The 12,137-nt window shown below is 42.5% G+C and overlaps 1 protein-coding gene across 1 annotated transcript; it reads right to left on the bottom strand.

The window, feature by feature from the left end:
* Positions 1–788: 788 nt before the first annotated feature.
* Positions 789–5,429, bottom strand: LOC308107575 (RIMS-binding protein 2). Its single transcript, XM_080459977.1, has 5 exons — positions 4,719–5,429; positions 2,849–3,005; positions 1,721–1,842; positions 1,562–1,633; positions 789–1,438 (listed from the first exon to the last, which is right to left on the bottom strand). The coding sequence occupies exons 1-5, from the start codon at positions 4,938–4,940 to the stop codon at positions 1,373–1,375; spliced, it is 639 nt and encodes a 212-aa protein (XP_080316103.1). The 5' UTR covers positions 4,941–5,429; the 3' UTR covers positions 789–1,372.
* Between the last annotated feature and the right edge of the window lie 6,708 nt (positions 5,430–12,137).

Raw genomic sequence — 12,137 nt, forward strand, 5'->3', positions numbered from 1 at the left:
ATCACAAATAATTATTACATCCAACAAACATTTCCTGAGAAGAAACGACTGAGACAGATTTAAAAAAATTTTTTCTTTTGACAAGCGTGCGTGTCAGAGTCAATGCACATTTGCATGCGCGCACGTGTGTGTGTGTGTGTGTGTGTGTGTGTGTGTGTGTGTGTGTGTGTGTGTGTGTGTGTGTGTGTGTGTGTGTGTGTGTGTGTGTGTGTGTCAGCCCTTCCTGTGTGAACCACGTGGCTCAGGCAGGGTTATTATAAAGATCAGGCTCACTTCTGGGTTTTCTCTCTCTCTCTGGCGTCCTGAGGCGGGTGAGACACTTTTTCTTTTCAAATCTTCACAATTGCTGCTTTTGTTTGTGATCCTGAGTTGTTGTTGTTTTAAACTTTATGTCAACACAATTTGATTGAACATCTTTGTCACATTTGTTGGGTGTTTTATTAATTTCTCATCTTTGAAACGATGTTGGCTCTTGAGTTTGGTTTAACTTGAGAGTCTGTATTTGCCTGCATCTTCGGAGAACCGAGAGGCGACTGATGTACAGTGTTGTCACCCATAAAGTAGAAAGCACTACTAAACTTCATTGCACAGTGTAGTGTTTCCTACTTTATGGATGAGTGTACTGTTGGCTGCAGAGGAAAGTGAAAGAAGAAACAAGTCGGACCATGTGAGAGTTTTGACGACTGTTTGTGTGTCTAATTATTATCATTAGTAAAACTGGAAATGATTTCTAATTGTGTGACGATGTATTTAAATACAAAGAATGAACTGTAAAGGAAGGCAGGTATGAATTCAAGACAGTTTATTAACAGGTTTTGTTGTATTTTTTTCTTTTACATTTTATTACATAAACTCTGCTGCAAAACTGAAAATAAAAAGTTGCTATGAAATGAGCCAGTTATAGACAATATGTACACGGGGTGTAAGGCATACATTGATTTCTTTCAGTGATACATTCTCATGTGTAAAACACAAACACTAAAAGTGTATTGTTAAGGCTAAAGTATTCTATTCATCACCATCAGACATATTTCTGTTTGTAAACTTGACTTTTGTTACAATAAAAAGGATATAACTTTAACCAAAGGACATAAAAAAGAAGAAATTCCATGTTTTTGATTTGTGTTTTTTTGTATTTTTCTGTGATATTTGTATTTTCTCAAAAAACATTTCAATAAAGCAGTCAAATGTTAATCAAACTGTGGCCTTCATTATATTTAGCCGAAGCAGATGTGGAGCTGCGCTTTCATATAAAAATAAAAAATATATACTTAAAACCCTGTTAGTTAATGAATATTTGAATGTTAGAAGAAAAACTTGTTGCTGGGTCTCAGACTTGGCATTTTCTAACTTAACAGCACGAGGCGTTCTGCTAATCCCACGGTAAGAGCTGCAGGAAGTTTGACGGCACCAAACCTCGCCGACCATGAAGATCGCCCTGAGAGAGAGAGAGAGAGAGAGAGAGAGAGAGAGAGAGAGAGAGAGAGAGAGAGAGAGAGCAGATGAGTGTGGATGAACCGAGTTTCTCTCGGCGTATTGTGAAAGCAGAGACGACGCTCACGTAGTAAAATCCATCCTGATCCATGTGACCGAGCACGTAAATGATCTCTCCCGCTCGAAAGCCGAGTTCCACCTGTGAGGGAGAGAAGATCACTTTCATTCTGCAGAATTAAAAAAAACAACAGTAAAGAACATGGCTGGTACGAGTTTGAACACATACTTCACTGTCCATGTTGGGCGAACTCTCCCATGGATCGTAGTCAAACATGGCCACCATCCGACGGACCACCTCGTCCTCAGAGACGCTGGCCACTTCGCTGACATCCGGCGTCAGCGCCACACCTGAGGGAGCACAGAGGCCAGTTCAACACCGGAATCATTGAGCAAGTTCTTGTTCATCATAAAGTCCTGATATGTCTTTTAAGTGGAAGCAGCTTCTGTTGGAGAGGATCTCTCCGCTCATACGTTTTACTAAAAGGAGTCGAGTTCCCTTGTTTGGTAACGTCTGCATGTCTTCCTGTTTCTTTCCAGCTAATAACTGCAAACTGATAAACACTGAAATGAGTCTGTTTTTCCTTCAGGCTGACGAAACGTCTTTTCCTTCTCGTCGGTTTACCTGATTAATCCATTTAACATGAAGAATAAACCATGAAATCACTTGTCTGAGCAAAACTTTACACGATATGAAATAATGAATAGTTTCAAAAATAGATCAAATCTTTTCCTTGAGTTGGTGCAAATTATATTATATTATATTATATTATATTATATTATATTATATTATATTATATTAAATTATATTATATTATATTACATTATATTATATTATATTACATTACGTTATATTATATTACATTACATTACATTACATTATATTATATTATATTACATTACGTTATATTATATTACATTACATTACATTACATTATATTATATTATATTACATTACGTTATATTATATTACATTACATTACATTACATTATATTATATTATATTACATTACGTTATATTATATTACATTACATTACATTACATTATATTATATTATATTACATTACGTTATATTATATTATATTACATTATATTACAATACGTTATATTATATTACATTATATTACATTACATTACGTTATATTATATTATATTATATTATATAATATTGATATATTTAGCCTATTAATGTTTTTATTTTGCTTTTCATCATGATGTGTAAAAGAGACATCAGGGTTGGTCCACGCAGAAACACTGCAATACACTACGAGGAATGTGGTAAAGGAATGAATGCCCTGCTGCTTGTTGTGTGTGTTATGGCCACAGCTCAGTGTCGTACAGGAGCAGGTTTTCTACCTGAGGGGTCGACGGGGAGGAATCCCTGCTGCATGAGCAGGTGCTTCAGGTACTCGTCATCCACTGGGACTTCAGCCACCATGTTGCTCGGCACATAACCGTAGAGACCGCCGGACTCACCGTGGTAAAAACCATCAGCGTCTGTGTCTCCACAAACCTGGCAACACACACACACACACACACACACACACACACACACACACACACACACACACACACACACACACACACACACACACACACACACACACACATTGATTATTTTAGTTAATGGCTCCACCAGTTGAAGAAAGTCAATGATTTAATCAGTCTTAAAGTTTTTTTTTTATTATTTTTCCAATCAGTTTAGTTATTATTTAAAAAAAATAAAATAAAATATATATATATATATAAATAGAGAGCAGTACACAAAATACAAGCAACAGAAAAACGACTGTGGTCTGTACCGAGCAGAGCACATGACCAAGGTATGAAAAATGTTGTGATAGAGGATCAGACCTCATGTTAGGAGAACGAACAAGCTCGTCGCCAACTTGTGAAGCACACAAATAAAAGGCTTCCAGATTCTGTAATGTATTCAAGCAACAGAGAAAGCTTTCTTGATACGCATCCCTTTAAAACTGATGGAAAAAAGGATCCAGTCAACACGTCTTGATCCAGTTTCGTGCTTCTGGAGTCCGTCCAATGTGATTAAACACTAAGTGCCAGAGCTTCACAGTCCAAACACACAGAACCAGAAACACTCAGATTCACACTGGGTAACTCTGCCTGTACATGCCTGGAGAAACACACACACACACACACACACACACACACACACACACACACACACACACACACACACACACACACACACACACACACACACACACACACACACACAGAAGCTTTGGCATTGCAGTATTATTATTAGTACAGTTTAGTAGTAGTTTATTCAGTCGACCAAATACATCATGCAACAAATCAGAAGATGAAATCTAAACAAACAAACAAACAAATAAATTCTGTCAACTTATTTTGTCTGTGTGAAAACATCTTTCTTAGATTTTATGAAGAGTTTAGACTGAAGTGAAACTTATTTTGCTAAACCCTGGACACAATACAGGTAAAGCTTCTACCAGTAAAGCAGCAAAACAGAAACAATTCATTCTCAAAACTGAATTCATTATGATTGATGTCAGCCTCAGAGGAGACTTGCTTTTCTTCAAAAAAACAAAAAACTATTTTAAACGGTCCTTTAAGAAAACACAGTGGATTTAATTTTAAAAATAGTGAGCTTAAACTACCTTTTAAATGTTTTAAACTTAGACGGTTTTCTAAATGATCATCCAGGTTATCCTATAAACGAAAACCTTTAACAGATTATTGAAGTTGATCAGTTGGTAAATAAGAAATTCACATTTCGCAGCATTGGTGTGAAAAACTCCTGTGATCCTGTCACTGTAACTCGTTCAGGTTAAAACAATGGCAAGGAGGAGAACTAAATACTGATACGTGAAAAAAACAACTCAAGTAAAACATTAAAGTACATTTAATTACTTCCCACCTCTACCAAGGTAGCGTCGTGCAGTGGGGGTGGATTATCTGTTTTCACTAGTTTCAGGGGGTCCAGCCTGCCCTGAGGTCTGCCTATGTTGAGGCAGCAGGCAGATTCAGTCAAACCGGCAGTAATCCACATCAATCAGCTGAAACTCAGGCAGGAAACAGAAAAAAAAAAAACCCCGTATCTTCACACATTCTGAGCTGACCTGGATTTAGCACAAACAGGAAGCTCGATCACGGTTATTTCAGAAGAAGCTTTGCAGCACATTCACACAGGAAACACACAGGAAACACGAGTGAAACACGTCAGAGGCTCCACACTGATCACCTTGATGATCTGGCCCGGGACGAAGGGCAGCTCCTCTGCTGCCGTCTCGGGGTTGGGGGACATGGCGGCAGGGTTGTAGGGGTAGAGGGCCACGAAGAGCCGGACGGTGGGGATGGACACCTGGCTCGCTGTCTCCAGCTCCCACTCCCTGAATTGCTCTGGGGTGGCCACCCTCAGCTCATCTGGGTATATGAGAACATCCAGCTCCAGCGTGGTCTCCATCGACAGCGGTGTGAGCGGTGTGAGTGCGAGCTCTCCACGGTCCAGCCAGCAGCCAGATGGCCTCTGCAGACGGCAGACCTCTGCTTACCCTCACCCTAATGAGGTAACTAAGCCAGGCAGAAGGAGCAGTAATCCTCTTTGAAGAAAGTGGATAGATGGGTGAGCTCAGCACGGCCTGCGCACTGCAGGGCCGCTGCGTGCAAAGCAAAGGTTTTTTCTCTTCTTTAAACTGGATTCAGAAGAAGCAAACCCGACCTTCAAACAGCCTGCAGTGGAAAGAAACACTATTTTCTATGTAAACATTCTAAATAATACATTTTTAAAACGTCCAGAATTCCTGCAAAGTTTGTTGGGAATTGTTTCCTTTTAATGACGAATAAAATCCTTTTAAATGAACAAAACACTAAAGCCAAAACCTACTTACCCACCTACTGTACCTACCTACCTACTGTACCTACCTACCTAACTACCTACCTACCCACCTACTGTACCTACCCACACACACACCTACCTACCTACCTACCTACCTACCTACCTACCTACCTACCTACCTACTGTACCTACCCACACACACACACCTACCTACCTACCTACCTACCTACCTACCTACCTACCTACCTACCTACCTACCTACCTACCCACCTACCGACCTACCTACCTACCCACCTACTGTACCTACCCACACACACACACACACACACACACACACACACACACACACACCTACCTACCTACCTACCTACCAACTGTACCTACCCACACATCTACCTACCTACCAACCTGCCTACCTACCTACTGTACCTACCCACCTACCTACCTACCTACCTACCTACCTACCTACCTACCTACCTACCTACATACCGACCTACCTACCTACCTACCTACCTACCCACACACACACACCTACCTACCCACCTACTGTACCTACCCACACACCTACCTACCTACCTACCTACCTACCTACCTACCTACCTACCTACCTACCTACCTACCTACCTACTGTACCTACTCACACACCTACCTACCTACCTACCTACCTACCTACCTACCTACCTACATACCGACCCACCCACCTCCCTACTGTACCTACCTATCTACCTGCCTGCCTACCTACCTACATACCGACCCACCCACCTCCCTACTGTACCTACCTATCTACCTGCCTGCCTACCTACCTACCTACCTACCTACCTACCTACCTACCTACTGTACCTACCTCCTTCCCTCCCTACCTACCTACTGTGCCTACCTGCCGACTGTACCTACCTACTGTACCTACCTCCTTCCCTCCCTACCTACCTACTGTGCCTACCTGCCGACTGTACCTACCTACCTGCCTACCTACCCACCTACCTACCTGTAGCCTGCAGTGGAAAGAAACACTATTTTCTATGTAAACATTCTAAATAATACATTTTTAAAACGTCCAGAATTCCTGCAAAGTTTGTTGGGAATTGTTTCCTTTTAATGACGAATAAAATCCTTTTAAATGAACAAAACACTAAAGCCAAAACCTACTTACCCACCTACTGTACCTACCTACCTACTGTACCTACCTACCTAACTACCTACCTACCCACCTACTGTACCTACCCACACACACACCTACCTACCTACCTACCTACCTACCTACCTACCTACCTACCTACCTACCTACCTACTGTACCTACCTACTGTACCTACCCACACACACACACACACACCGACCTACCTACCTACCTACCTACCTACCTACCTACCTACCTACCTACCTACCTACCTACCTACCGACCTACCTACTGTACCTACCCACACACACACACACACACCTACCTACCTACCTACCTACCAACTGTACCTACCCACACATCTACCTACCTACCAACCTACCTACCTACCTACTGTACCTACCCACCTACCTACCTACCTACCTACCTACCTACCTACACATCTACCTACCTACCTACCTACCTACATACCGACCTACCTACCTACCTACCTACCTACCTACCTACCTACCTACCTACCTACCTACCGCCCTACCTACCCACACACACACACCTACCTACCCACCTACTGTACCTACCCACACACCTACCTACCTATCTACCTACCTACCTACCTACCTACTGTACCTACCCACACACCTACCTACCTACCTACCTACCTACCTACCTACTGTACCTACTCACACACCTACCTACCTACCTACCTACCTACCTACCTACCTACCTACCTACCTACCTACCTACCTACCTACCTACCTACCTACCTACCTACCTTCCTACCTACATACCGACCCACCCACCTCCCTACTGTACCTACCTATCTACCTGCCTGCCTACCTACCTACCTACCTACCTACTGTACCTACCTCCTTCCCTCCCTACCTACCTACTGTGCCTACCTGCCGACTGTACCTACCTACCTGCCTACCTACCCACCTACCTACCAATGTACCCCCCTCCCTACCTACCGACTGTACCTACCTACCTCCCTACCTACCTCCCTACCTACCTACCTACCTACCTACCTACCTACCTACCTACCTACTGTACCTACCTCCTTCCCTCCCTACCTACCTACTGTGCCTACCTGCCGACTGTACCTACCTACCTGCCTACCTACCCACCTACCTACCAATGTCCCTCCCTCCCTACCTACCGACTGTACCTACCTACCTACCTCCCTACCTACCTACTGTACCTACCTACTGTACCTACCTACCTCCTTCCCCCCCTCCCTATCTACTGTACCTACCTCCCTACCTACCGATGTACCTCCCTGCCTCCCTCCCTCCTCTCCCTCCCTCCATCCCTACCTACCTACCTACCTACCTCCCTACCTACCGATGTACCTCCCGCCCTCCCTCCCTCCCTCCCTCCCTCCCTCCCTCCCTACCTACCTACCAACCTACCTACCTACCTCCCTTACAGCAGCATTACTATCCTGAGTAGAAGTAACGTGCATAAACAACACTGACTTTAGAGGCATCACTATCATCTTTTTGTCTGCTTGTATATATTTATTTATTGGTTTGTATGTATGTATGTATGTATGTATGTATGTATGTATGTATGTATGTATGTATGTATGTATGTATGTATGTATGTATGTATGTATGTATGTATTTTACCAACTTTTCGCAAAACCTACTCACCCAAATCGCATGAAATTTTCAGGGATGATTTGTCATCATCCAAGGACCAATCTACTATATTTTGGGACGTTACCAGCTAACCGCTTCCGAATGAATCCCCCAAAACTGTTAAAAATGTTCCATACAAAACGGATGGGATAGGCACCTCATGAAGGAGATCAAAGGAGATCAGTGTCTGTTGCCTTGGAGACGCTCCTCCTTCAGTGTTTCACACAATGATGTAGCTAACTGACAGACTAGTTAGCATTGATATGAGCTAATGGCTATCATGCAAGCAATGCTAACTCGGTTCCGCTAAGAAATGTGGCGTTGACGCAGTCTGCGCTCTACCGAGTGTAGCTCTATGTGGGGTGAAGAAAATATTGTCAGCCACTTATCTGCAGATTTCTGTGGGGCTGAATGTTTGACTGTTTCTCGCTTTTTGTGAACGTATCTAACTGGGAAGTGGGAGTTTCTGGTGTCTTTCTCAGCTCTGATCTCATTGGTCGCACTTCTTCATTCAGGTGGTGGGAGACAAAAAGAAAGTCGCCAAGACAATAAACATTGCAAAAGGATTACTAGAACATATTTGATCAAAGGTATCAAGCTTTGTTTCTCGTGTGTGTGTGCGTGTGATTTGCTCCTTGACCCAGTTTTCCTGAAAGCCAACACTTCCTGTCTTCAGGTGTGATGAGGTCAGCCAGGGATTAATCTGAGGAAGAGGAAGGTGCAGCTCTCACTGTCGCTGAGGAAAAGGAGGAGCAGTGAGGAACAACCAGACACACAAACCTGAAGTATTTCAGCAGGGTGGATGAAACATCGTACATATATTATTTTATATGTTTTATATGTATATATATTTTTATTAAGCACAATTTTATGGCACTTTTATGAGTAAGCATGTAACTTCTTCTGTTTTACATTTTCACCATATTATTTAAAGTGCTTCTAAAATCATAACTAAATACAGCCACAATTGTATTTTACAACCAAAGTGATTCACTTATTTGACAATATTTCAGATTTCTATCTACTTTTTTTCCCCATAATCTATTGATTTTGGTTTATGTGCTTTGAGCAATGTGATGAAGCAACTAACTGTTGAAAAGTGGCTCATTACCTGCAGTTTCTGAGAAAAAAACACGTCACACTTTTACTTCTGAGCAACTGTTCTTTCACTTGTAATTCAGAACGATTTGATAAATCTACCAGCGGTACTGTTTCCATCGTTGTCTATACTACTTATTTGGATGATTGAAGTTTACGGAGACATTAAGACTGATCTATTTCTGCTGAGGAGATATTTAGTCTTTTGCACAGCTCTTTTCCTTTGTTCTTTCTAAAATATTTATCTACAGTAGATTTGGTTGGAAGATATTTGGCTTCAATTGGTCACAAAAAAAAATAAATCATGTTCCTCTGTGTTACACTGTCACCCCAACTTCTTCATGTTCTTTTTTCATTTTACACACATTTATAATTAACAACTCACGTGGTTGTTTTAAATGTCGGCGTTCTCATCCTCTTGTGTGGCTCTTTTCTGTTCAGAGGTTGAAGTCCAGATACTGTGTTTGAGTTTCTGTCCTTTCAGTGTCTGTTTTTCACCCTTCAGTGTTTGTGGTCATCTGCTGTTTACAGAAGTTCTTACAGGATTAAATTAGGTTGACTGCCCTCACCAGACTGGAGAAAAACATGAACTCTTCTCCTCCACCTTCAGTGAGACTTTTCTCCAGAGGAGGGCGCTGTAAGCAGGGACAACGCCTGGAACTACACTAGGGTCACGTCATCTGGTGTCTCTTGGGAAACTCCAGGGATTAAATTCTACATTATAAGAGTGACAACAGTTTGAGTTAATGACAAAAATTCCACATTGGGACTTCATTTTTTTTTTTTTTTAATTCTCATTTATTTTAATTTGAGATAAGTTGACTGGAAGACCAAAAACAAACACAGCCTACATCAACCAAGACTTTGTGAAGAATCAAAAAAGAGGCCCAAAGAACGTTTGGAGGACATCATAACTGAAAATTAAATGTTAATTAATCCATCAAAGTGCATAAACAAAAATCTACTGTTATTTTGTTTCAAAAAGTTCATCCCATATGGTTGAATTCAGTTATTACAACAGCTCTACATTGTGCAAACATGAAAAAATACGAATATTAAAGAACAATATATATTCCAGTAATAAAATATAACAGATTTTGAAGTATTTCACTGTTAAATATTGACGTATTGTGGATTGTTAAGAATAAACTGGCACAATTAAAGATCTGAATAAAAATTCACTTTATTATTTACAACATAAAACAAGTTGTTCCAGTTACTATCAAGAAGCTAATGCTAACTAATGCTAACTGTTACGGTTCTACATATTACACTGAATTTATTCAGTCTATCAGTAATCTTTCTAAAATTTTCTTTTCTTTTCTTTTTTGCCCCGTTTGACAGCGAAGGCACAATATTTACCCGACCGGAAGCCTTTTGGAGTCAGAACAGTTTTTGCTCTTGCAACAGGAAGAGACTGGAATTCTCCCGCCACCAGGCAGAGACCAGACAGAACACACGGCTCCCGGCCGAGTCGCCCTGCAGCCACCGACCCGCTGGGAGGGTCAAAGTGAGTATCCACTACCAGAGGGAGGGATTATTTCCCCACATGATGTCATGAAGGGGAAAATCTCTGAATCTAAAAACATTTATAAAAAACTAGAGCAAATGAGGGAGATGACAGACTTTCTTCACTTCTGGGGCCTCATACAGGCTGTGAGGACACAGATCACTGTTAGAAAAATATTACCAAGTGTATTGTGCATAATATGGGACCTTTAAATGACTGGTGAGAATCATGCTGCGGCAGAGAGGTGATGAAGCCCCTGATGCGAATCAGGTGTGCTGCCTCACCTCTCTGCCCATAAAGGAGGAGTCGCTGGACACACAGGTGTGACCGGCGGGAGAGAACAAACAGACATGCAAACAAGCCTGAAAGAGGCAGCAGTGTTTGGTTTGAGTTGCTTTAACAAAATAATGGTCTCTGGAACGTCTGAATCCGGGCCTCTGTGGGGGAACCCGGCGGTGGCGTGCACTACTGCCACACATGCACAGATGAAGGTTTTCCCTGGTCGTCAACAGACCTGTTGGCTCAGTAGACCGACTGCAGGGGGTCCAGGAGAGGGTCTGTGATGGATCTGAGGTCAGAAAAGGCGTTCAAAAGACTTCCTGACCACAGACGTCAGGGGTCTGTAACCATCAAGTCCTGTGTTTTGGCCCTTTTCCACATAGTTCTAGCATTCCTCTGCTTTACGCACCTCGACTCCCTTTCAGTCGTTTTCCATTAGAATATGGCGCCAGCTCAATGTGGGTGGAGATTTTCCTGCCACTGCTTCACTGTCTGGTGGTATTTGCGGGTGGCCATCACATCAGAGACCTCCAGACACACTTTCCTATTGCGGGTCGCCTCGTCAGGCTCCCGCCGAATCCTCCAAATCCACCAGACACCTCCTTGTTGCTCCATGGGGTTGATTTCTATGCATCCATCTCTGTTCAGGAGCGGTCTTGTTGTTATTGTGTTTTAAAAATTGTGGGTTGACTCTTATGAATGAGTTGCTCTCCTGAATCATCTAGTGAGTCACATCCGGCCAATCAGCAGCCTGCCGCCTGCAGACGTCACGTTTTCGGTTCAGCTTACTTGGAACCATGGTTGAGTAGGTACTAGAAAAGGGTACCCGTTATCGGGTACCAACAGTGTAAAAACCGAGTCGAGCTGAACCCAGTAGGTGCGAGCCCCATTTGTGATCTTTGTCTTTTTGGGATGATCTTGAAGGAGCCACGCTCAGGACAGGTCCTCAGAGAGCTTCCTATTTATTGATGAGCCAGTAACCAATCAGTGGCTAGTCCTCAGCTTTAGGACTCAGTATCCCACGAGGCCTTTGGTCCCCCCATCCATGTACAGAGTGTTACATCATCGGCACAGACTCCCACCTTTCCGAGTGATGACGCAGCCCGGGAGAGTGTGTGAGGAGGAGGAGGAGGTGGAGGGAGGGGGAAAGGGGTAAGGAGGAAGAAGAGGAAGAGGAGGAGGC

The sequence above is a fragment of the Lipophrys pholis genome (assembly GCF_963383615.2).
Source record: "Lipophrys pholis genome assembly, chromosome: 3".
Classification (NCBI taxonomy): Eukaryota; Metazoa; Chordata; class Actinopteri; order Blenniiformes; family Blenniidae; genus Lipophrys; species Lipophrys pholis.